Source organism: Oncorhynchus kisutch, linkage group LG13 (genome assembly GCF_002021735.2).
Source record: "Oncorhynchus kisutch isolate 150728-3 linkage group LG13, Okis_V2, whole genome shotgun sequence".
NCBI classification, from domain to species: domain Eukaryota; kingdom Metazoa; phylum Chordata; class Actinopteri; order Salmoniformes; family Salmonidae; genus Oncorhynchus; species Oncorhynchus kisutch.
In genome coordinates this window covers 18,559,953-18,586,195 of record NC_034186.2, presented here as the reverse complement: position 1 = coordinate 18,586,195, position 26,243 = coordinate 18,559,953, and the positions used below count along the sequence as shown (strand labels likewise).

General features: G+C 41.9%; 3 protein-coding genes and 1 non-coding gene across 7 annotated transcripts in view; 2 read left to right on the top strand and 2 right to left on the bottom strand.

Moving 5' to 3' along the window:
* Nucleotides 1-7,925: 7,925 nt before the first annotated feature.
* bphl (biphenyl hydrolase like) lies at nt 7,926-17,226 on the top strand. Its single transcript, XM_020499432.2, has 7 exons — nt 7,926-8,216; nt 8,837-8,940; nt 13,492-13,658; nt 15,713-15,866; nt 15,971-16,102; nt 16,226-16,349; nt 16,535-17,226. Exons 1-7 carry the CDS (start codon nt 8,140-8,142, stop codon nt 16,623-16,625), a joined length of 849 nt encoding a protein of 282 aa, XP_020355021.1. The 5' UTR covers nt 7,926-8,139; the 3' UTR covers nt 16,626-17,226.
* Nucleotides 17,067-20,642, bottom strand: LOC109902788 (oocyte zinc finger protein XlCOF6-like). The gene is made up of 2 exons (XM_020499431.2): nt 20,390-20,642; nt 17,067-19,999 (listed from the first exon to the last, which is right to left on the bottom strand). Exons 1-2 carry the CDS (start codon nt 20,613-20,615, stop codon nt 17,952-17,954), a joined length of 2,274 nt encoding a protein of 757 aa, XP_020355020.1. The 5' UTR covers nt 20,616-20,642; the 3' UTR covers nt 17,067-17,951.
* On the top strand, nt 20,295-22,873 carry LOC109902791 (uncharacterized). 4 transcript variants are annotated; one of them, XR_002256929.2, is made up of 3 exons: nt 20,295-21,155; nt 21,293-21,368; nt 22,695-22,873. It is a non-coding gene; the product is annotated as an uncharacterized LOC109902791 (transcript). The 4 variants fall into 4 exon arrangements; XR_004202346.1 differs by having other exon boundaries at nt 20,721-21,155; nt 21,601-22,870; XR_004202345.1 differs by having other exon boundaries at nt 20,721-21,155; nt 21,293-21,517; nt 21,601-22,870.
* LOC109903026 (solute carrier family 22 member 23) overlaps nt 22,033-26,243 on the bottom strand; it is a 43,284-nt gene continuing 39,073 nt past the window's right edge. Inside the window, exon 10 of the mRNA XM_020499694.2 lies at nt 22,033-26,005. Within this exon, the coding sequence (XP_020355283.2) occupies nt 25,567-26,005 (439 nt within the window). The 3' untranslated portion in view covers nt 22,033-25,566. The remainder of the gene's footprint in view (nt 26,006-26,243) is intronic.

Here is a 26,243-nt window from a genome sequence, read left to right as displayed (position 1 = left end):
ATCCACCAAACTACCAGGTGTGCAACAGGGAAGGGACTCAGGGGTATGCTAATTTGGAATAGAGCAGACCTAACTCACTCTATTAAATAAATCAAAACAGGAACATTTTACATTTGGTTAGAAATTATAAAGTAAATTGTCTTAACAGAGAAAAATGTCCTTCTGTGTGCTACCTACAGTTGAAGACGGAAGTTTACATACACCTTTACCAAGTACATTTCAACTCAGTTTTTCACAAATCCTGACATTTAATCATAGTGAAAATTCCCAGTTTTAGGTCAGTTAGGATCACTACTTTATTTTAAGAATGTGAAATGTCAGAATAATAGAATAGAATAATTTATTTCAGCTTTATTTCTTTCATCACATTTCATCACAAGTTTACATACACTCAATTAGTATTTGGTAGCATTGCCTTTAAATTGTTTAACTTGGGTCAAACGTTTAGGGTAGCCTTCCACATGCTTCCCACAGTAAGTTGGGTGAAGTTTGGCCCATTCCTTCTGACAGAGCTGGTGTAACTGAGTCAGCTTTGTAGGCCTCTTTGCTCGCACACGCTTTTTCCAGTTCTGCCCACAAATTGTCTATAGGATTGAGGTCAGGGCTTTGTGATGGCCATTCCAATACCTTGACTTTGTTGTCCTTAAGCAATTTTGCGACAACTTTGGAAGTATGCTTGGGGTCATTGTCCATTTGGAAGACCCATTTGCGACCAAGCTTTAACATCCTGACTAATGTCTTGAGATTTTGCTTCAATATATCCACATAATTTTCCTTTCTCTTGATGCCATCTATTTTGTGAAGTGCACCAGTCCCTCCTGCAGCAAAGCACCCCCACAACATGATGCTGCCACCCCTGTGCTTCACAGTCGGAATGGTGTTCTTCGGCTTGCAAGCGTCCCCCTTTTTCCTCCAAACATAACGATGGTCATTATGGCCAAACAGTTCTATTTTTGTTTCATCAGACCAGAGGACATTTCTCCAAAAAGTACGATCTTTGTCCCCATGTGCAGTTGCAAACCGTAGTATGATTTTTTTTATGGCGGTTTTGGAGCAGTGGCTTCTTCCTTTCTGAGCAGCCTTTCAAGATATGTTGATATAGGACTCGTTTTACTGTGGATATAGATACTTTTGTACCAGTTTCCTCCAGCATCTTCACAATGTCCTTTGCTGTTGTTCTGGGATTGATTTGCACTTTTCGCACCAAAGTACGTTCATCTCTAGGAGACATAACGTGTCTCCTTCCTGAGCGGTATGACGGCTGCGTGGTCCCATGTTGTTTATACTTGCGCACTATTGTTTGTACAGATGAACGTGCCACCTTCAGGCATTTGGAAATTGCTCCCAGGGATGAACCAGACTTGTGGAGGTCTACAATTTTTTTCTGAGGTCTTGGCTGATTTCTTTTGATTTTCCCATGATGTCAAGAAAAGAGGCACTGATTTTAAAGGTAGGCCTTGAAATACATTCACAGGTACACCTCCATTTGACTCAAATGAAATCCATTAGCCCATCAGAATCTCCTAAAGCCAAGACATAATTTTTGGAATTTCCCAAGCTGTTTAAAGGCACAGTCAACTTAGTGTATGTAAACTTCTGACCCACTGGAACTGTGATACAGTGAATTATAAGTGAAATAATCTGTCTGTAAACCATTGTTGGAAAAATTACTTGTGTCATGCACAAAGTAGATGTCCTAACCGACTTCCCAAAACTATAGTTTGTTAACAAGAAATTTGTGGAGTGGTTGAAAAACTAGTTTTAATGACTGCAATCTAAGTGTATGTAAACTTCCGACATCAACTGTATATCCCACCCCCGCTAGAATCTCCATACCTTAATGAAGACAGCTTCTCAGTCAGCCAACTGACACCCCTGTCAGACCACAGCAAAATCACAGTCTACTTGAACAGAGCAATACTCAATCATGAGGCATCAAAGCCAAAGGAACTGAATAATATATAGATGGAAGGAAAGTATTGTAGAAACCTACCAAAAAACAATTAGGCAACAACAAATTCAATCCCTTTTAGATAACTTCCTGGACAAAATGTTCCACTGTAATAGTGAAGGTGTAAACTTGTCAGTAGAAAATCTAAACAGTATATTTGACCTCTCAGCTTCCCTATCAAATCAAAAAATGTCAAACAGAAAACCGAAGAAAATGAACAACAATGACAAATGGTTTGATGAAGAATGCAAACACCTAAGAAACCTATCCAACCAAAAACATAGAGACCCAGAAAACCTGAGCCTACGCCTTCACTATGGTGAATCAATGAAACAATACAGAAATACAGTACGGAAAAAGAAGGAAGAGCACGTCCGAAATCAGCTCAATGACATTGAAGAACCCATAGACTCTAACCACTTCTGGGAAAATTGTAAAACACTAAACAAACAACAAGAAGAGTTATCTATCCAAAATGGAGATGTACTGTATGAGTAAACCACCTCTCCAATCTTTTTGAACCTATAACAAAGAACAAAGAACAAACAGCAAAAACATATACATGATAATATACAAATCTTAGAATTAACTTTTAAAGACTAACAGAACCCACTGGGATTCTCCAATTACATTGAATGAACTACAGGACAAAATGCAAACCCTTCAACCCAAAAAGGCCTGTGGTGTTGATGGTACCCTCAATGAAATGATAAAATATACAGACAACAAATTCCAAATGACTATACTAAAACTCTTTAACATCATCCTTAGCCATGGCATCTTCCCCAATAGTTGGAACAAAGGACTGATCACCCCAATCCACAAAAGTGGAGACAAATTTGACCCCAATAACTACCGTGGGATTTGTGTCAACAGCAACCTTGGGAAAATCATCTGCATTATCTTTAACAACAGACTTGTACATTTCCTCAGTGAAAACAATGTACTGAGCAAATGTCAAATTGGCTTTTTACCAAATTGCTGTATGACAGACCACGTATTCACCCTGCACACCCTAATTCACAAACAAACAAACCAAAACAAAGGCAAAGTCTTCTCATGCCTTATTGATTTCAAAAAAGCCTTTGACTCAATTTGGCATGAGGGTCTGCTATACAAATGTATAGAAACCAGTGATGGGGGGAAACATACGACATTATAAAATCCATATAAACAAACAAGTGTGCGGTTAAAATTGGCCAAAAAAACACGTTTTTTTCCCCACGGGGCTGTGGTGTGACACAGGGATGCAGCTTAAGCCCCACCCTCTTCAACATATATATCAATGAATTGGCGAGGGCACTAGAACAGTCTGTAGCACGCTACTAGAATCTGAAGTCAAAGGTCTACTGTTTGCTGATGATCTGATGCTTCTGTTACCAATCAAGGAGGGCCTACAGCAGCATCTAGATTTTCTGCACAGATTCTGCCAGACCTGGGTCCTGACAGTAAATCTCAGTAAGACAAAAATAATGGTGTTCCATCTAGACACCGTTGCCATAGAGCACACAAAATAACTATACATACCTCGGCCTAAACATCAGTGCCACAAGTAACTTCCACAAAGCTGTGAACGAGCTGAGAGACAAGGCAAGAAGGGCCTTCTATGCCATCAAAAGGAACATAAAATTTGACATACATATTAGTATCTGGCAAAAAATACTTGAATCAGTTATAGAACCCATTGCCTTTTGTGGTTGTGAGGTCTGTGGTCCGCTTACCAACCAAGAATTCACAAAATTGGACAAACACCAAATGGAGAGACTGCATGCAGAATTCTGCAAAAATATCCTCTGTGTACAACGTAAAACACCAAATAATGCATGCAGGGCGGAATTAGGGCGATAACCGCTGATTATCAAAATCCAGAAAAGAGCCGTTAAATTCTAAGGGATTCCCAAACCTTCCAAAACAAAGCCATCACCTACAGAGAGATGAACCTGGAGAAGAGTCCCCTAAGCAAACTGGTCCTGGGTCTCTTTTCACAAACACAAACAGACCCCACAGAGCCCCAGCACAGCATCACAACTAGACCCAACCAAATCATGAGGAAGAAAAAAGATTATTACTTGACACATTGGAAAGAATTAACAAAACAAATGAGGAAACTAGAATGCTATTTGGCCCTAAACAGAGAGTACACAGAGGCAGAATACCTGACCACTGTGACTGACACAGTCGTAAAGAGGGCACGACAAAGCCTATTCCCCCCCAGGAAACTAAAAAGATTTGGCATGGGTCCTGAGATCCTCAAAAGGTTCTACAGCTGCAACATCGAGAGCACCCTGACTGGTTGCATCACTGCCTGTACGGCAACTGCTCGGCCTCTGACCGCAAGGCACTACGGAGGGTAGTGCGTACGGCCCAGTACATCCCCGAGGCTAAGCTGCCTGCTATCCAGGTCCTCTACACCAGGCGGTGTCAGAGGAAGGCCCTAAAAATTGTCAAAGACCTCAGCCACCCCAGTCATAGACTGTTCTCTCTACTATCGCAAGGCAAGCGGTACCGGAGTGCCAAGTCTAGGACAAAAAGGCTTCTCAACAGTTTTTACCCCCAAGCCATAAGACTCCTGAACAGGTAATCAAATGGCTACCTGGACTATTTGCATTGTGTGCCCCCCCAACCCCTCTTTTTATGCTGCTGCTACTCTCTGTTTATCATATATGCATAGTCACTTTAACTATACATTCATGTACATACTACCTCAATTGGGCCGACTAACCAGTGCTCCCGCACATTGGCTAGCCGGGCTATCTGCATTGTGTCCCACCCACCACCCGCCAACCTCTCTTTTACACTACTGCTACTCTGTTCATCACATATGCATAGTCACTTTAAACATATCTACATGCACATACTACCTCAATCAGGCTGACTAACCGGTGTTTGTATGTAGCCTCACTACTTTTATAGCCTCGCTACTGTATATAGCCTGTCTTTTTACTGTTGTTTTATTTCTTTACATACCTATTGTTCACCTAATACCTTTTTTTGCACTACTGGTTAGAGCCTGTAAGTAAGCATTCCACTGTAAGGTGTATTCAGCGCACGTGACAAATAAACTTTGATTTGACCCAAACTTAAGGAAAGCTTTGACTATGTACAAACTCAGTGAGCATAGCCTTGCTATTGAGAAAGGCAGCCGTAGGCAGACCTGGCTCTCAAGAGAAGGCAGGCTATGTGCACACTGCCCACAAAATGAAATGGAAACTGAGCTGCACTTCCTAACTTCCTGCCGAATGTATGATCGTATTAGAGACACATATTTCCCTCAGATTACAAAGATCCACAAAAAAATTGAAAACAAACTCAATTTTGATAAACTCCCATATCTACTGGGTGAAATACCACAATGTGCCATCGCAGCAACAAGATTTGTCACCTGTTGCCACAAGAAAAGGGCAACCAGAGAAGAACAAACACCATTGTAAATACAAGCCATATTTATGTTTATTTATTTTTTCTTTTGTAGTTTAATTATTTGCACTTCGTTACAACACTGTATGTAGACATAATATGACATTTGGAATCAGAGCGCGGGTAAACCTTGCCAATGGGGTGTTAAGGGGAACACACAACACAGAAAGCATTCTGCTCTCATCTCGCATAAAGCAGCTCGTATAATCACACTATCACACTATGCCCAGGGCATGTTATCTTCAGCCTTGATCAGGTATTCCCAAACTGGGGTACGCCCAATGCTGTCGGGAGTACACCAATAAAAATGTGATTCAATTAATATATATATATATATATATATATATATATATATATAGTATATCATCATTATTTATTTATGAAAAAAAATAATCTTCATATTTTCAAACAGTACATTTATATTTTCCAACCGGGAGATACATTTGGGTGAGGTTTTCTTCTCGCCTGAGTAACCTCTTTTCACTGCCAAAAATAAAATGAAAACATCTAGTGTTCAGCGAAATAACAGCACAATGTCAAATACAGGTAGCCTAGTCAAATAATTAACATCCAATCACATTAACTGTTACTCTCTCGCGGGAAACCTTCACTCTTGCGCAGACATTTAGAAACGCAACATGACAATTTGAAAAATAAGCCAAGGTGGTTTTTTGAGTGAGAATAAAGACAACTTTCGAGTAGTAAGACATGTATAAAAGCAACAGATATCATTAATAATAAGGGGCTAGAAGCATCTTATATGGTGAGCTACTGAGTGGCTAGGACAGACAAGCCCCATACTATTGTGGAGGACTTAATTCTTCCTGCTACCGCAGATATCACTGGGACAATGCTGCGGGAAAAGGCCAAAAAAACTATACAGACAGTGTCTTCATCAAACAACACTGTTTCACAACGCATTAGTGACATGGCAGGAGATGTTTTGAAACAATTACTGCTTCGCATACAAGCCAGTGAATTATATGCATTACAGTTGGATGAGTCGACAGACGTGGCGGGCCTGGCACAGCTCCTGGTATATGTCTATTATGTTTATAGGGGGCCAATTAAGGAAGACATCCTCTTCTGCAAACCACTGGAAACCAGGACAACATGAAAGGATATTTCTAAAGTACTGGACAGCTTTGTGACATCAAATGACTTTGGTGGTCAGGATGTGTTGGAATCTGTACTGATGGTACCATGACAGGGAGACATAGCGGAGTGGTAACGCACATGCAAGCTGTTGCTCACGACACCACTTGGGTGCACTGCAGCATCCACCAAGAGGCTCTTGCTGCGAAGGAAATGCCTGACAGCTTGAACGATGTTATGGACACTACAGTGAAAATTGTTAACTTTGTTAAAGCAAGGCTCCTGAACTCTTGTGTATTTTCTGCATTATGTAATGATATGTGCAGCGACCATGTACTGCTTTTACAACATATGGACGCTGGTTATCAAGGGGCAAAGTATTGACACATTTTTTTTTAATTGAGAGAGTAGCTTAAAGTTTTCTTTACTGACCATAATTTTCACTTGTCTGACCGCTTGCATGATGGCGAGTTTCTCAGATGACTGGCCTATCTGGGTGAGGTTTTTTCACGCCTGAATGATCTGAATCTAGGATTACAGGTACTTTCCGCAACTATATTCAATGTGCGGGACAAAATTGAGGCTATGATTAAGAAGTTGGAGACCTTTTCTGTTTGCATTAACAAAGACAACACACAGGTCTTTCCATCACTGTATGATTTTTTTGTGTACAAATGAACTCAAGCTTACGGACAATGTCAAATGTGATATAGCGAAGCACCTGAGTAAGATGGGTGCACAATTACGCATGTACTTTCCCGAAACGGATGACACAAACAACTGGATTCCTTATCCCTTTCATGCCCTGCCTCCAGTCCACTTACCGATATCTGAACAAGAGAGCCTCATCGAATTTGCAACAAGCGGTTCTGTGAAAATGTAATTTAATCAGAAGCCACTGCCAGATTTCTGGATAGGGTTGCGCTCAAGAGTTTCTTGCCTTGGCAAATTGGCTGTTAAGACACTGATGCCCTTTGCAACCACATACCTATGTGAGAGTGGATTCTCGGCCCTCACTAGCATGAAAACTAAATACAGGCGGGCACAGACTGTGTGGAAAATGATTTAAGACTGAGACTCTCCAATGTTTGAAGGGGTACGGGACTATAAAAAGTTTGGGAACCACTGGCCTAGATGGGGGCTGTAGTGATACTATAACATTTAACTGTACCACTGTATAATTAAATAGTATACTTAGAGAAATAAGGACATGTAATTTCCATTAGAGCGGTCACTTGACTATCTTGTCACTATAATAGACCATTTTTGCTCAGGTGATGGCTAGAAGAGATCGAGGTTTGGTCAAAAAACATCAGATTTGACTTTTCATAGCAGGCTAGAACTTAAACAGCATGTTATGATAATTAACGTAACAGGTTAGGATAATTTGGCTAAGGTAAGGAAAAACGGTTAAAATTTCAATTTTTGAAGTTAATTTAACAAGAGCTGTATCCCATCTAGCCATGACCCTTTGGCTAATATGAGCTAGTGAAAGATTTGCCTCCGTACTTTCGCCAAAACGCACACTTGTGTCGAAATTGTCGGCAGGTTCTTCAAGCTATTCATTCACCAAAACTTTGCTTTACACGTTTACCCGTCAATATAGTTCAGCTGTGACACAGTCAAATGAGAAATTGTGCGAGGTGAAACCCATTTAGAAACGTTTTGTCAACGAAATGGCGATGTTATTCTGGGAAAGAGGACTTCGCAACGCTGTTACCAAAAAGGCTATGCAAGGAGTCCAGCTCTACTGGTAATACATGCAGTTCAAGTGTCCGTAAATACGATGTGCATTCTACGGTAGCTAGCTAGCGAATTATTTGCAAATAGTCTTTGCCTCCAATACAGCTGTCATGCATGTTGTCTAGCTATCAGTGCAGTTTAATATATTTACAGACGATGGCGCTATTTACCAATCTCAGGCTCCAGTTGCAGCGTATGAAATGTAATATGCATTTGGTTTGAGACCAATCAAATGTATTTATGAAGCCCTTTTTACGCCAGCCGATGTCACAAAATGCTGTACAGAAACCCAGCCTAAAACGCCAAACCGCAAGCAATGCAGATGTAGAAGCACGGTGGCTAGGAAATACTCCCTAGGAAGAAACCTATCGAGTAACCAGGCTCTGAGGGGTGGCAAAGCCTCTTCTGGCTTTGCTGGGTGGAGATTTTAACAGTACATGGCTAAGATGTTTAAACGTTCATGGTTGTAGAGGGTGCAACAGGTCAGTACCTCAGGAGAAAATGTCGGTTGGCTTTTCATAGCCGATCATGATACTGTATGTCACAGATGATCAGTTAAAATACGCATGAATTGTCAGTATTTATTCATCAAGTAGATAATCTGTCTAATTGTGTTTGTTTTCCCCTCAGTACGTCAGTGGTATCAGGCAGAGAGCGTGTGAATGGGGTGGATCTGTTCTACCAGCAGACTGGAAAAGGAGACCATGCTGTTTTACTACTGCCTGGAGCTCTGGGTAGGTAACAACACTCGTAACATGGTCCCCAGGCTTTCAGTGTCTGGTGCACAACACTACCGACCTTTGTCACTTCCCCAAGCCTTGTCGAGTGACTGTCTAAAGTTGTAGATGATGATCTCTTTCAAATATGGAGTAGCCTAAATCATACGTCACACTACTGATTAAGGCCTCTGCCCATCAGAGCATCAACATTAGTAATTGTGACTTTGAAATTGAGAGGAGACTGAGGACTTCAAGCGGCAGTGGTTCCCAAACGTTTTATAGTCCCGTACCCCTTCAAACATTCAACCTCCAGCTGCGTAACCCCTCTAGCACCAGGGTCAGGGCACTCTCAAATGTTGTTTTTTGCCATCATTGTAAGCCTGCCACACACATACTATACGATAAATGTATTAAACATAAGAATGAGTGAGTTTTTGTCACAACCCGGCTCATAGGAAGTGACAAAGAGCTCTTATAGGACCAGGCACAAATAATAACATAATAATAATAATAATAATCATTCATTTTTCTCTTTATTTAGCCATCTTACATATAAAACCTTATTTGTTCATCAAAAATTGTGAATAACTCGCCACAGGTTAATGAGAAGGGTGTGCTTGAAAGGATGCACATAACTGCATGTAGAGAGTCTGTCTTAAATAATTTCCCACAGTCAGTGCCTGTATTTAGTTTATACTAGTGAGGGCCGAGAATCCACTCTCACATAGGGACGTGGTTGCAACGGGCATCAGTGTCTTAACAGCGCGATTTGCCAAGACAGGATACTCTGAGCGCAGCCCTATCCAGAAATCTGGCAGTGGATTCTGATTAAATAAAATTTTCACAGAACCGCTTGTTGCAAATCCGATGAGGCTCTCTTGTTCAGATATCGGTAAGTGGACTGGAGGCAGGGCATGAAAGGGAAAACGAATCCAGTTGTTTGTTTCGTCCGTTTTGGGAAAGTACCTGCGTAATTGCGAACCCATCTTACTCAGGTGCTTCGCTATATCACATTTGACATTGTCCATAAGCTTGAGTTCATTTGCACACAAAAAAAATCATACAATGATGGAAAGACCTGTGTGTTGTCCTTGTTAATGCAAACAGAGAAGAGCTCCAACTTCTTAATCATAGGCTCAATTTTGTCCCGCACATTGAATATAGTTGCAGAGAGTCCCTTTAATCCTAGATTCAGATCATTCAGGTGAGAAAACTTCACCCAGATAGGCCAGTCGTGTGAGATGCTCGTCATCATGCAAGCGGTCAGACAAGTGAAAATTACAGTGGCAAGAAAAAGTATGTGAACCCTTTGGAATTACCTGGATTTCTGCATAAATTAGGCAAAACATTTGATCTGATCCTCATCTTAGTCACAACAATAGACGAATACAGTGTGCTTAAACTAATAAAGCATTGTCTTGTCTATATTGAATACATAATTTAAACATTGATAGTATAGGTTGGTAAAAGTATGTGAACCCCTAGACTAAGGACTTTTCCAAAATCTAATTGGAGTCAGGAGTCAGCTAACCTGGAGTCCAATTAATGAGACAAGATTGGAGATGTTGGTTAGAGTTCCCTATAAAAAAAACTCTGAAAATTTGAGTTTGCTATTCACAAGAAGCATTGTCTGATGTGAACCATGCCTCGAACAAAAGAGATCTCAGAAGACCTAAGATTAAGAATTGTTGACTTGCATAAAGCTGGAAAGGGTTCGAAAAGTATCTCTAAAAGCCTTGATGTTCATCAGTCCACAGTAAGACAAATTGTCTATAAATGGAGTAAGTTCAACGTTGTTGCTACTCTCTCTTGGAGTGGACGTCCTGCAAAGATAACTGCAAGAGCACAGTGCAGAATGCTCAATGAGGTTACGAAGAATCCTAGAGTGTCAGCTTAAGATGTACAGAAATCTCTGGAACATTCTAACATCTCTGTTGACGAGTCTACGATACGTAAAACACTAAACAAGAAAGGTGTTCATGGGAGGACAACGCGGAAGAAGCCACTGCTGTCCAAAAAAAACATAGCTGCATGTCTTAAGTTCATAAAAAAGCACCTGGATAATTAAAACTTAAAAAAAAAAATGTCACCTTTATTTATTTAACCAGGTTAGCCAGTTGAGAACACATTCTCATTTACAAATGCGACCTGGCCAAGATAGAGCAAAGCAGTGTGACACAAACAACAGAGTTACATATACACATGGGATAAACAAACGTACAGTCAATAACACAATAGAAAAAGTCTATATACAGTGTGTGCAAATGTAGTAACATTAGGGAGGTAAGGCAATAAATAGGACATTGTGGCAAAATAATTACAATTTAGCAATTAAACACTGGAGTGATAGATGTGCAGAAGATGAATCTGCAGGTAGAGATACTGGAGTGAAAAGGAGCACAAAAAAAAAAACAATATGGGGATTAGGTAGTTGGGTGGGCAATTTACTGATGGGCTATATACAAATGCAGTGATCGGTAAGCAGCTCTGACAGCTGATGCTTAAAGTTTGTGAGGGAGATATGTCTCCAGCTTCAGTGATTTTTGCAATTTGTTCCAGTCATTGGCAGCAGAGAACTGGAAGGAAAGGCGGCCAAAGGAGGAGTTGGTTTTGTGGGTGACCAGTGAAATATACCTGCTGGAGCGCGTGCTACGAGTGTGTGCTGCAATGGTGACCAGTGAGCTAAGATAAGGCGGGGCTTTACCTAGCAAAGACTTATAGATGGCCTGGAGCCAGCGGGTTTGGCGACGAATATGAAGCGAGTACCAGCCAACGAGAGCATACAGGTTGCAGTGGTGGGTAGTATATGGGGCTTTGGTGACAAAACTGATGGCGCTGTGACATCCAATTTGCTGAGTAGAGTGATGGAGGCTATTATGTAAATTACATCGCCGAAGTCAAGGATCGGTAGGATAGTCAGTTTTCCAGGGTATGATTGACAGCATGAGTGAAGGAGGCTTTGTTGCGAAATAGGAAGCCGATTATAGATTAAATTTTGGATTGGAGATGCTTAATGTGAGCCTGGAAGGAGAGTTTACAGTCTAACCAGGTGTTTGTAGTTGTCCACATATTCTAAGTCAAAACTGTCCAGAGTAGAGATGCTAGACGAGCGGGCGCGGGCAGCGATCGGTTGAAGAGCATGCATTTAGTTTTGCTTGTATTTAAGAGCCGTTGGAGGCCACGGAAGGAGTGTGGTATGGAATTGAGCGACATCATTGATGTATACAGAGAAAAGAGTCGGCTCGAGAATTGAACCCTGTGGCACCCCCATAGAGACTGCCAGATGTCCGGACCACAGGCCCTCCGATTTGACACACTGAACTCTATCTGAAAAGTAGTTGATTAACCAGGCGAGGCAGTCATTTGAGAAACCAAGGCTGTTGAGACTGCCTATAAGAATGCGGTGATTGACAGAGTCGAAAGCCTTGGCCAGGTCGATGAATACGGCTGCACAGTATTGTCTTTTATCGATGTAGGTTATAATATCGTTTAAGACCTTGAGCGTGCCTGAGGTGCACCCATGGCCAGCTCATTAACCAGATTGCATAGCGGAGAAGTTATGGTGGGATTCGAAATGGTTGGTGATCTGTTTGTTAACTTGGCTTTCGAAGACTTTAGAAAGGCAGGGTAGAATAGAAATAGGTCTGTAACAGTTTGGGTCTAGAGCATCACCCCCTTTGAAGAGGGGGATGACCGCGGCAGCTTTCCAATCTTTAGGGATCTCAGACGATACAAATGAGAGGTTGAACAGGCAAGTAAATAGGGGTTGCAACAATTGCGGCGGATAATTTTAGAAAGAGATGGTCTAGATTGTCTAGCCCAGCTGATTTGTAGGGGTCCAGATTTTATAGCTCTTTCAGAACATCAGCTATCCACAGCGCTTCTGGCAAAATATTCTGTGGACAGATTAAACTGAAGTTGAGTTGTTTGGAATGAACACACAACACTACAGTGGGGCAAAAAAGTATTTAGTCAGCCACCAATTATGCAAGTTCTCCCACTTAAAAAGATGAGAGAGGCCTATAATTTTCATCATAGGTACACTTCAACTATGACAGACAAAATGAGAAAAAGGAATCCAGAAAATTACATTGTAGGATTTTTAATTTATTTATTTGCAAATTATGGTGGAAAATAAGTATTTGGTCACCTACAAACAAGCAAGATTTCTGGCTCTCACACACCTGTAACTTCTTCTTTAAGAGGCTCCTCTGTCCTCCACTCATTACCTGTATTAATGGCACCTGTTTGAACTTGTTATCAGTATAAAAGGTACCTGTCCACAACCTCAGTCACACTCCAAACTCCACTATGGCCAAGACCAAAGAGCTCACCCCCATTTTTGTATTTTTTTATACATAGAATTTTTTAAATATTTTTTTAATGTGAATCACATTTTTATTTGGTGTACCCCCGACGGCATTGCACATACACCAGTTTGGGAATACCTGGCCTACGGTATAGAAAACTTCATAAAAACACATAGTAAGTTGTTTTGAGTCCTCATCAGAACAGGCATAGACCCTCTATAATGTTGGTTACCAGCAGTGTGTGTTCCTGTAACAGGAAGTGCTCAGACTGACTTTGGGCCGCAGCTGAAGTCTTTGAGTAAGGACCGCTTCACTGTGATTGGTTGGGACCCTCGCGGGTACGGAAACTCCCGCCCCCCGGAGAGAGACTTCCCACTGGACTTCTTTGAGAGGGATGCCAAGGACGCTGTGGATCTGATGCAGGTCAGAGTTAAACCAATCAGGAATCACATTGGGAAGATGCTTTAAAATGTTGCTGTAGAGTGCGTCTCTCAATATTGCATATATTGAGTCAGCACACGATGACTTTCTCCGCAACACAGAGAAACAGGACTACTCTGGAGAACATGAACTACACAGTTACCTCTCTCTTGCTCTTTGTATGTGAGGACAGTCAGCCAAGTATATTTCCTTATTTTTCTGTGAATGTGTGTATGTCTTTCCCTCATTGCTTTTCTGTGAACGTGTGTACAGTTGTGGCCAAAAGTTTTGAGAATGACACCAATATAAATTTTTACAAAGTCTGCTGCCTCAGTTTGTATGATGGCAATTTGCATAGACTCCCGACTGTTATGAAGAGTGATCAGATGAATTGCAATTAATTGCAAAGTCCCTCTTTGCCATGCAAATGAACTGAATGCCAAAAAAAACATTTCCACTGCATTTCAGCCCTGCCACAAAAGGACCAGCTGACATCATGTCAGTGATTCTCTCGTTAACACAGCTGTGAGTGTTGACGAGGACAAGGCTGGAGATCACTGTCACGCTGATTGAGTTCAAATAACAGACTGGAAGCTTCAAAAGGAGGGTGGTGCTTGGAATCATTGATCTTCCTCTGTCAACCATGATTACCTGAAAGGAAACACGTGCCGTCATCATTGCTTTGCACAAAAAGTGCTTCACAGGCAAGGATATTGCTGCCAGTAAGATTGCACCTAAATCAACCATTTATCGGATCATCAAGAACTTCGAGAGCGGTTCAATTGTTGTGAAGAAGGCTTCAGGGCACCCAAGAAAGTCCAGCAAGCGTCAGGACCGTCTCCTAAAGTTGATTCAGCTGCGGGATCGGGGCAAAACCAGTACAGAGCTTGCTCGGGAATGGCAGCAGGCAGGTGTGAGTGCATCTGCATGCACAGTGAGGTGAAGACTTTTGGAGGATGGCCTGGTGTCAAGAAGGGCAGCAAAGAAGCCACTTCTCTCCAGGACAAACATCAGGGACAGACGGATATTCTGCAAAAGGTACAGTGATTGAACTGCTGAGGACTGGGGTAAAGTCATTTTCTCTGATGAATCCCCTTTCCGATTGTTTGGGGCATCCGGAAAAAAGCTTGTCCGGAGAAGACAAGGTGAGCGCTACCATCAGTCCTGTGTCATTCCAACAGTAAAGCATCCTGAGACCATTCATGTGTGGGGTTGCTTCTCAGCCAAGGGAGTGGGCTCACTCACAATTTTGCCTAAGAACACAGCCATGAATACATAATGGTACCAACACATCCTCCGACAGCAACTTCTCCCAACCATCCAGGAACAGTTTGGTGACGAACAATGCCTTTTCTGGCATGATGGAGCACCTTGCCATAAGGCAAAAGTGATAAAGTGGCTCGTGGAACAAAACATCGATACTTTGGGTCCATGGCCAGGAAACTCCCCAGACCTTAATCCCATTGAGAACTTGTGGTCAATCCTCAAGAGGTGGGTGGACAAACAAAACCCCACAAATTCTGACAAACTCCAAGCATTGATTATGCAAGAATGGGCTGCAATCAGTCAGGATGTGGCCCAGAAGTTCATTGACAGCATACCAGGGCGGTTTGCAGAGGTCGTGAAAAAGAAGGGTCAACATTGCAAATATTGACTCTTTGCATCAACTTCATGTAATTGTCAATAAAAGCATTTGACACGTATGAAATGCTTGTAATTATACTTCAGTATTCCATAGTAACATCTGACAAAAATATCTAAAGACACTGAAGCAGCAAACTTTGTGAAAATTTATATTTGTGTCATTCTCTTTTGGCCACGACTGTATGCTTTTCCCCTCATTGCTTATCTGTGAACGTGTGTGTGTCTTTTCCTTCATTGCTTATGTGTGAACGTGTGTGTGTCTTTTCCTTCATTGCTTATCTGTGAATGTGTGTGTGTCTTTTCCTTCATTGCTTATCTGTGAATGTGTGTGTGTGTCTTTTCCTTCATTGCTTATCTGTGAATGTGTGTGTGTGTCTTTCCCTTATTGCTTATCTGTATCTTTCCCATGGTAGGCATTGAGATTTCCAAGGTTCTCTCTACTGGGCTGGAGTGACGGAGGCATTACTGCTCTGATTGCAGCAGCCAGGAACCCCTCCCTGGTCAATAAGATGGTGGTGTGGGGCTCCAACGCATATGTCTCACCACAAGATGTAAAGATCTACAATGGTGAGGTCCTCTTATTGGTGTGTGTGAGCATGCTTTGGAGAGACTGGATGAGGCAGCTCTGCATGTGTCAGGGTTTGTGTAATACAGCTTGTGTGTGTCCATAGCGATCCGTGATGTGTCTCAGTGGAGTGAGAGGATGAGGAGGCCCATGGAGGAAGTGTATGGGGCAGAGCTCTTCATTAAGACCTGGGAAGGATGGGTGGACGGGATTGGACAGTTCGCCCAGAGACCAGAAGGTAAGGGCAGCAACATCTTTGCAGCAAAAATTCAAATTTTCCAGTTCCACTTGTCAGTTCCTGTGTTAGGGAGTATCTGTATAGATCCTTAGACTTGTTTTCTGTCTGTCCTGTATTGTTCAGGAAGCATCTGTATGGAGCTGTTGCCTCAGATCAGCTGTCCCTCTCTCATCATCCACGGAGAGAAGGATCCCATGGTGCCCAGCTTCCACCCTCAGTATCTCCTCAAACACATCAAGGGTTCAAGGTGAGCTGATTCCCCCATTACATTCCTTCTCTTTTGTTTTCCTATCCTCCCTTCTGTATGTTTTTCTCTCTTATAGAGGCATTGTATGAAAGAAATGATGTACAGTCTGCATGTATTATGTCAATGTTTAACTACAACCACTAATGATACGTACAACCTCCACTAACATCTTCTTTGGTGTCCAGGTTGCATCTGATGCCGGAAGGGAAACACAACCTGCATCTGAAGTTTGCTGCCAAGTTCAACAAGCTGGTTGAAGACTTCCTGAACCAGTGATGGACATAGGATAAGGGTGCCATTTGGGACGCACCCTAACATTTTGCAGTATGTAGGGATTAGGGTGCCAATTCGGTTACACAAATCCTGCACCCACAGGAAATGAGAAGCTTTCAGGCCTGGGTCTGTGTTCAAGAGTGGACAACATTGAAGGAGCACTATAGAAAGCAACAGTAATAATCAATTAGAGTCTGGTCCATTAATTAACTGACTTATCACTGAATTACTGGTATGAGCCAAAATAAATACCCATCCACATGACTATTGCAAATGTTATGTATTAATTCCTTGTGTAATCAGTTTTTGTATCATTTGTATTGTTGTGTCCAGTCCTCTGTTTTGTACTGTTGTGTGTCATATATGGCATGTTATGTAAATGTTGCATTTGCACTAACTGTTATGCCATGTAAAACAAAGCAAAAGAAAAGTTGGAAAATGATAGTCATTCAATTATAATTTTAATCAGACATATTTAGTAAACAGCAGGGGTGAAAGTAAGGTGGTGTGGTACGGTGTCCCAGCAAAATAAATAGTTTGGGTACGCCGTACCAGTTAAACATGAACCTATCACAATGATTAAAACAAAATGTCAAGAAAATTAGCAAATGGACTTAAACTGGTGGTATAGCCTATGCTCCAATATGCGATGTGGTCAGATGAGAACACTGAAATTTTGCCAAGGTAGAGATGAGTGGCTGGCTGACACAGATGCGTGCGGACAGCAGTGGACGCTTCAATTCTGGCCTAATGACAATCACCAAATGTCATTAGACTTTTGGGTGTTTTGTGTAACAGATGACTGGAAAGAGTCACCACTGTTTGGAACAAGAGCTCGACTTGGACTGAAATAGTTTCCGGTACTTTTGAGCTAATATTCTATAAGAGGAACAGGAGCTCAAGCAGTAGAACATTTGAAGTACCAGTACTCAGTTCGTGTGAGGTCCTGCCCAAGTCAACCACTGGTTTGGAGGCTGGAAATATGTTGAGTGGATGAGCTTGGAGCCCTTTGAAGTGAGTATTTGATAATCAGATAAAAACATAATGACTGGTTGTGTTTATACCACAATACTAGTTAATACATTTTAAAAGTTCTGAAAAATCTTCTAGGTCCACAGACATCCTTTTGAATGAATAGGATATGATTAGGCCAATACATGTATTGGGTCTATAGGCACAAGCACATGTTGGTCCCATAGTGGGAAGAACTGTACTTTCAGCGCTGGTAAAGTCTTTATATGTACAGTGTGTTCTCTGACAGGCACAACAGTGACAGCTACAACGAGCCTATCCATCTTTTGATGGACACATTTTACACCTGACCGAGAACTACATGCTCTCCCTCTTGTGAATGTTATTCATGTGTGATTTCAGGGAACTCATCTGATTGAAGCATTTATCACAATAGTTACAGCGAAACGGTTTCTCGCCAGTGTGAATTCTCTGATGGCGTTTAAGATCACTTGTTGATAAAAAGCATTTGCCACACGAAGGACACATGTATGGTTTCTCCCCTGAATGAGTCCTCATGTGACCATTCAGGTGTTCCTTCCTGCTAAAGCTTTTCCCACAAGTGTTACACAGGTATGGTTTCTCTCCAGTGTGAATTCTCTCGTGGAGTTTGAGTTGGCTTTCTTTTGGAAAAGCTTTTTCACACATAGTGCACTGCAGCATTGCCTTCTGTTTGTGACTCTTCATATGCTGCTTAAGGTTTCGCATCTGATGGAAGCTTTTGCCGCAATCGCTGCAGAGATACGCTGGAGGCTCCTCTCCTTCCTCTCCTGTCTCCCCTGTGTGTACCCTCATATGGCTTAGCAAATTACCCTCGTAGTTGAAGCATTTGTTACATTCAACACACCTGTATGGTTCCTCACCTGTGTGAATTCTCTCATGCTTTTTCAAATCGCTCGAATAGATAAAGCATTTCCCGCAGACATCACACTTGTACGGCTGCTCCCCTGTGTGGCTCCTCATGTGGTCTGTCAGTCTAGTATTGTGGAGGAAGCATTTGCCACATTCATGGCAGCAGTAGGGTTTCCGTGTTGTGTGTATCTTCATGTGCGTTTTCAGACCTCCCTTAAGAGTGAAGCTTTTGTCGCATTCCTTGCAGCTGTATGGTTTCTCACCAGTGTGGATCCGCTGGTGGCGTTTTAAATCACAGTCTGATATAAAGCATTTCTCACATAGAAGGCACCGGAATAATCTCTCTCCTGTATGAGTGCGCATATGCCCGATCAAGTCCGATTTACGGCTGAAACTTTGACTGCAATCGCTGCACACGTATGGTGTCTCTCTATTGTGAGTTTTTAGGTGTTGTCTTAGACCTGCTTTAAATGTGAAACATTTTTCACACATAGGACACTGAAGTCGTTGCCCTGTGTGGCTCCTCATATGCTCTTTTAGTGTTGCCTTCAGACTGTAGCTTTTTCCGCACTCCTGGCAGCTGCATGGTTTCACTCCGGTGTGAATTAGCTGATGGCGTTTTAGAACCACGGCTGATATACAGGATTTCTCACACACAGGACATTTAAATAGGCTCTCCCCTCCTGTGTGGGATCTCATATGCTCTGTCAGGTGTCCCTGACGTGTGAAGCCTTTGTCACACTCAAAACATTGATAAGGTTTCTCTCCATTGTGAGTCTTCATATGCCTGACCAGAGCTCCCTTGCCTTTGAAGGACCTGGAGCATTCTTTGCACTTATATGGCTTTTCATCTTTCTGATGAATTTTCCGGTGATTTCCTAAATGGCTTCTGCTAATGAAGCATTGACTGCACACAGGGCATTTGTATGGTGTCACTCCTGTGTGAGTGTTTATATGCCTGTCCAGGATTTCCTTGTGGTTGAATGATTTGCCACATTCAGTACAGCTGTATGGTTTCTCACCGATGTGAATAATTCTCTGATGTATTTTTAACTGGCCTGCCCTGGTGAAGCTTTTCCTGCACACAGTACACATGTGTAACCGCTTCTCTGTGTGAGCCCTCAATGGTGCTTTCAGCTCACTGGTTATCTTGGCCTCAGTGCAGACTTTAGAGTCTGGATGTAGACCAAGTTCAGAGAGGGGCTGAGAGTCAATGATTGGTTCTGATACTCCGTAGTCCTCTCCATCATCAGGTTCTGCTTTGATTCCGACAGTGGTGTTGGTGGGTAGAGGGTTCTTTTCACTGTCCTGATCACAGTCACGTTCCACATAGGGAGGAGGAAATATAAACTGTGTGACCTCTGTGGTATCCTGACTGGCCTTGAGTTCCTCCTGTTGCTCTGTAATCAATGTGTGCTCCGTCTCCTCCTGCACCCGACTGGAGCTCCACTCCTGCTCACAGTGTGGTTGTTGATGCTGCTTAGGTGGAATCTCCCGAGTTAGCTGCTGGGGGTCTGGGGAGAAGGATGGGAAATAAGGTTCTACACATTCGATAAATAACTCAAACACAATTCACATCAATTCAAGTTGGCTACCTTCACAATTATTTAGGCCTATGCCCAGCTTCTTAACCTGGGGAAATACAGTTTGTTTGAGCTAACATTCCACTCCTTGTCATGCACATTTTTTGGGGCAATGACACCGAATACAAGGTTTGGAATGTTAGCAACAACAACAAAAAAACAGGTTCTGACTCATTCTGGAGTGGCAAAGAGTGACATCATCGCTTTAAGACTGTCAGTCTACCGCCCTTCTACTACTGCGACGAATGCAACTGTGGATTAATATGTGCATTAGCAGTCATCGGTATTGTTTTAATCGTATGCTGTTTACTAGTCACAAACCTGCTCCCAAATCCAGAAGAATCCTCCGCAGACGACCATTCTCCTGCTTTGAGCTGGATATCTCTTCCAAGTACTCTATTATCGTCTTTTCCACTATCCTGAATATATCAATTGCCGCTGATTTTAATCGGTCATGGTACTCGGTTTTATTTTCTCCAAATAGCTCAACAGCTGCCTTTGTTAACCGTTCGGTGATAAACAGATTCAACAGCTGTATTTTGGACATTTTGAGGAAATATTAACGCTTTAACAACTTAAATTAAACCTAAAGATACTCGTCAACTTCTAACCACCTTAGCATTTTTCATGCCGAAGTTCCGAGCTTGCAAAGATTTCCGGCTTCGAAAAGATGTTGACACTTTGAGGACCGAATGACATTCAAGCAAAGGCGGGAACAATACACAGCTAGCCAATCATGTTTCTCATGATGTTCAGAATCACGTGCAAGTGCTTCTATCGATTGCTTACGCGTTCCAGAAACCAGGAAGTGACTTGATTTACGGGCGCACATGAGTAGGTTGAACAAATTCAAATGAATCGTCTCGTTTAGTCGTAGCTACTTGTCTTCCTACAAACAGCTATTCAAAATGAACATATCAGAAAATGGAGCAGTAGGCGATGCCATTACAGTGCACGATATCTCAGAGAAGATTCTGGAGCAAACGGTTGACTTTCACGTCATGAAATTCAATGTTTTTTTTTCTCCTTTGGTTCGGCTCGTACCCCGTCTTGTCCAACTTGGTTTGTTTCAATGGAAAGTACATTTGTGAGTAGCCTACTGTACAACAAATACACGGTTACAAAGCAGACTAGCTAACAGAGATTGGAAGCTAGCTAGCTTCACTGTGTAATGTTTCTAGCTAGCTACGTTAAAGGTATTATATCAGGTGTGTGTGTATTCAGGATTCGATGCCGCTGTCTACCTTAGTCCTGGAGGACCCATCTGAAACCACCCAGAATTCACTGGCGCAGAAATTGAGTAAGCACCCCTTTCTTCATCTTCCTGTCAATATCCTATCTCTCAGAAGATTGGCTGTATCCTCCACAGACTGAAGGGATTGTTCAGCTTCATGCTATCATGATGATGCTGTCAAGACAACTGGGAATTTGGGAGAAAAAAATCATCAGGTCAGAAAGTCGGAGCTATATCGGTCCGCAAATACAGGACTACAAAATATATATTTTTGTATTAACTGTTTTTTCTTCTTCAGATTTTCCAGGTGGTGCTGCAGCACCTCTACTTCCCGAGGCTATGGTCAGACCTCGTTTTTTTCTGAATTCGCAGTTGTCTTGAACTCACTGAAGTTGGAATCAGCTCCCAGTTGTTTTGAACGCAGCATAAGACAGGCCACATATTTACACACACACAAACTTATCCAAGATGCCACAACATTGTGCTTACAGTCAAATTTGTCTAACAATCAATTATACATTGATTTATACTGAACAAAAAAATAAACTCAACATGCAACAATTTTACTGAGTTACAGTTCATATAAGGAAGTCAGTCAATTGAAATAAATAAATGAGGCCCTAATCTATGGATGGGAGGGCATAGGCATAGGCCCACCCACTGGGGAGCCAGGCCCAGCCATCTGAATGAGTTCTTTAATACTGAAATAAATACTCCTCAGTTTCTTCAGGTGGCTAGTCTCAGATGATTTTGCAGGTGAAGAAGCTGGGTGTGGAGGTCCTGGGATGGGGTGGTTACGTGTGGTCTGTGTTTGTGACGCTGGTTGGACGTACTGCCAAATTCTCTAAAATAACGTTGGTAGAGAAATTAACCTTCAATTGTCTGGCAAGACATTCATGCAGTCAGCATGCCAAGTGCACACTCCCTCAACTTGAGACATCTGTGGCATTGTGTTGTGTGACAAAACTGCACATTTTAGAGTAGCTTTTTATTCTCCCCAGTAGAAGTTGCACCTGTGTAATGATCATGCTGTTTAATCAGCTTCTTGATTAAATCCATCCACCCGACAGGTGTGGCATATCTTGGCAAAGGAAAAATGCTCACTAACAGGGATGTAAACAAATTTGTACACATTTGAGAAGCTTTTATGTGTATTGAACATTTGTGGATCTTTAATTTCAGCTCATGAAACATGGGACCAACACTTTACATGTTGCGTTTATATTTTTCTTCACTATAGTTGCTATGTTACTCAGAACATTTACAGAAAGCTAGACACTCAAACCACTAACCAGTATGATTGTCTTTTGTTGGTGTCAGCTTACACGATTTGAAACATCACTAACTAACTCGTCACTAATCCAGCTGTCCTCCTTATCCTTTGTTTTCCAGCTACGAGGACTAAGAAACGGGTTTGTGAGCTACAATCTGCCCATGACCGACTCCAACCTGTCTCTGTTGGTGAAGAATAGGATAAAGAAGGAGATGGAAGTTCACATGGATACATTTTAATCTTTCCCCCATTTTATATTGACTTTTACCAAAATAATACAATGGATAGAACAACATTACCTACCTGTCTAGACTGTTTGTCACTTGCTGTTTTAGCACTTGCTTGAGATCTAACCAGAGACGGTCTCTGTTTAGAGTCTGCAGACACACAACATTTCCTGTGCCCACTGCCCACCTACAGACTTACAGACATCACATGTATCACCTCGATAGTGTTCATTTATTGACAAACAATACATTAAGTGGTTTATTATCAAAACAACATTTATGGTTTTAATATGTACAAGTGCATCATATAAAAAAACATTTAGAAAATATTAGTGGTTGACAATCACTCATGGAATTTCATTTATTTTACCACAATATTTCATTGATAGACATTTACAAACTACCAAATAAACAATACAAGGTGTCCACCGTCAAAATATGTGCCATTTGCATCAACTATGGTTCATGGTAGAAATGTATAGAGTATACTTGACCTTTAAGGTCCTCTATGTACATTGTGTGACAAATTGTCCTATGAAAATAATTGATGTGCCTAGTACATGAGATATGATAGTCCATTAATGATCAGGGATCATTAACTAGATTCAGCAGCGGCTGATTTATTTTGGTTGAGTGGATGGTCAGGGGGCCAGGTCATACTTAAAAATAATTTGTAGACTACAAATTGACTGAAAGAAGCCCAAATAGATATATTTGACAAAAACAAATTTCAAACCTTGTTTACATTTGTATACGGTCACATATCTCTTATGCGTGGGAATACTTTGGAACAGACTTCTAAAATTAAAATCAGTTGGAGCTGATTTGCTGGTGTTTCTACGGTCTTTTCAGAAAACTTGGGGAGCCAAATAAAATCACCTGAGGTCGCCAATGTACGGTGTGTATTAATAATTTATATGTTAGAGTAGAGTTTGTATACAAACACCCTGTAAGTCACAGCTGTTCGAACTAGATCACACTATTGTACTAACCTAATAAACTAGACACTAACCATTTCAAAACCCTGATAGACATTGTGCTTTGTGGCATGGCCAGCCATTATTTAACCGTGCTAAAGAGACGGGTTGAAACAAGTCCTAAAAACACCAATATACTACTAACATTATTTCCCACAGTGTTGAACAGGGACAGGAAAGGTCAGAATTAGTTCAATTAAAGGTATTTCAAGCAACAAGAATGCCCTTGGCAACATGACAAAAATAAATACTGAATTACTGAACGATTCTTTCAAAGTAGCCTGTCCCATTTTATTTTTAAAACAAAAGAACCATCATGATAAAGCCATTCAGAAACATATGTTTCATAGTGGAGACAGGCTCAATCTCAAATTGTACCCTATTCCCTATGTAGTGCACTACTTTTGACCAAGTAGTGCACTATGTAGTAAATAGGGTGCTATTTGGGACATATTCTGCACATACTAGTAACTAACTAGTATTGTCCACTCAACACCATAGAATACGGAAATAAAAACACCATGAAAAGGTCAAGTTCAAATCCTTTTCCATCACAGTTTTTAGGTTTCCGACTGTCACTCACATAGCATTGTGTTGACAACCATCATTCACCAACATTACATGGGGGAAGCAATACTCTGTTTTCTAAAGTCATCATAGTGATTCCACTCCTACTAAGCATAAAGTGCCAACTTGGACTTTTGACGGGGGTGGGAGGCACAAATTCATAAATAAACCCATCAAGTAGGCAACAGTATATAGGCCTACCCTTTTATTCAATTTAGAGCGCAGCAGATTCACCTAACACAAGTTGGCTGACAAATATTTTATTACATTTGATTTAACTTTGAATTTTAGTGCAAAAAAAACAACAAGTAAAGGGAAATTAAATGCATAGAGCACACATCACTGTTGAAAGCCATGACGTTTCAAATGAAATATAGAATACAGTGTCTGTTCTGCTGCTCTACATTTGTCTCTATGCGGTTTGAGTACACTACTCTGCTGATAACTTACAGACACCGTGACATCCCTCCTCAGCATGGAACCATGCTGCTCATTCTACACACTGACAACCCTTGGCAACAACTACCCTATGGGCACTAATGCATGTAAGTCATTGTAATGAGTTTCAGTTAATTGCAAAGACATACTTTCCCATATTTTGTTCCAAGATCCTGTTCTATTGCAAGCCCTCAAAGTCTTACTAAATCATATTGAGTGTCCAAAATAGTACCCTATTCCCTATAGATAGGCCTCGGGTCATGAGTAGTGCACTATGCAGGCCCTGGTCAAAAGCAGTACACTATATACTGAATATGGTGACATTCAGGACACAGAGAATCACTACTCTACAGGCTAACCCATCACCATATTACATTATGACCCATTTAAATCCAACCATTGATGCCCTCCTGGGGCATCTGAATAGTATTTAGTTTTTTCTTTTGTCCAAATCTTGGATGTCCATGATTGGGGAAGCTCAATTTTCCCCTTTCAGACTAACACAACGTGGAGAGATCGCATCATAAGTCTAATGAGAGGGATAATATGTTCATTAAACCCACCAGAATGGGAATGTTTTAAAATTAAAGAGTTCCTCATGGAAGAATCTGACAAGCAGAATTATTCCATGTTCTCGTGACTGCATGATCACATCAGACCAGGTCAGTCATGACAGTGACCAGGAGTGGGACAGTTTATTTGGGACAGTCCCTGCCATCCCTACAGCACAGTCTTGTCCTATCCTCTGTCTGTGTGTGTCAGAGAGGAGTGTGTGTCTGCTGCTACGACGACCCTCCCACCCCATTTGACACCATAATATTACTGATCACCCCCCCTCCGGTAACATACAATGTCGGCACTGCTGCAAGAGCAGTAGCCGCTACTGTTGTGGCGCCCCCGGTGGCCGTAAGATGCCGCGGCGTGTCGTGGACCCGGGAGTATAAGTCCCTATCCCCAGGCTTGGTGAGAAGGAGGTGCTGCTCTCCAGGCCGGTGGGTGAGGAGGGGCTGGCGAGTGTAGCTCTCCCCGTCCGCGAGGCTCTCTGGCAGGGGCTGGTTGCGCGGCTCGGGCAGCAGTAGGAGACAGATGATGCACAGCAGGGTGCAGGCAGCGAAGATCATGTGATGCAGGAAGTAGCCCTTCTGGTTGTGGAGCTCCATGATGGGGGCTGTCAGCATGCCGAAGCCAGCACTGGCCAGGACCAGGCCCAGACCACCACCCCTGGGGGAGGAAGGGAGACAGAGGGAGAGTCAGTTTTACACTTAATTTCCTGCAATTCTACACAGTTTACTATAGAGGGGAGGTAAACGTTTGCAGTTTTTAATATGATAACTGATGGGCAATGGGCCCCCCCCCGGTCAGTAATTCCACTATGCTTACTACAAGTGTAGATAGCGGGCCGCTAGACTACAACCAATCTATTTAAAAAAAATTGCTGACATGAGCTAATTGAGTAACT

What these genes read in the sequence shown, in the direction of transcription:
- bphl (XM_020499432.2), top strand. Translation starts at nt 8,140, where the DNA reads ATGGCGATGTTATTCTGGGAAAGAGGACTTCGCAACGCTGTTACCAAA. An exon ending in ACGCTGTGGATCTGATGCAG is followed by an intron (nt 13,659 to 15,712) that starts GTCAGAGTTAAA and finishes TTCCCATGGTAG; the next exon opens with GCATTGAGATTTCCAAGGTT. An exon ending in AAACACATCAAGGGTTCAAG is followed by an intron (nt 16,350 to 16,534) that starts GTGAGCTGATTC and finishes TTTGGTGTCCAG; the next exon opens with GTTGCATCTGATGCCGGAAG.
- LOC109902788 (XM_020499431.2), bottom strand. Translation starts at nt 20,615, where the DNA reads ATGTCCAAAATACAGCTGTTGAATCTGTTTATCACCGAACGGTTAACA. An exon ending in TCTTCTGGATTTGGGAGCAG is followed by an intron (nt 20,000 to 20,389) that starts GTTTGTGACTAG and finishes CCTTCTCCCCAG; the next exon opens with ACCCCCAGCAGCTAACTCGG.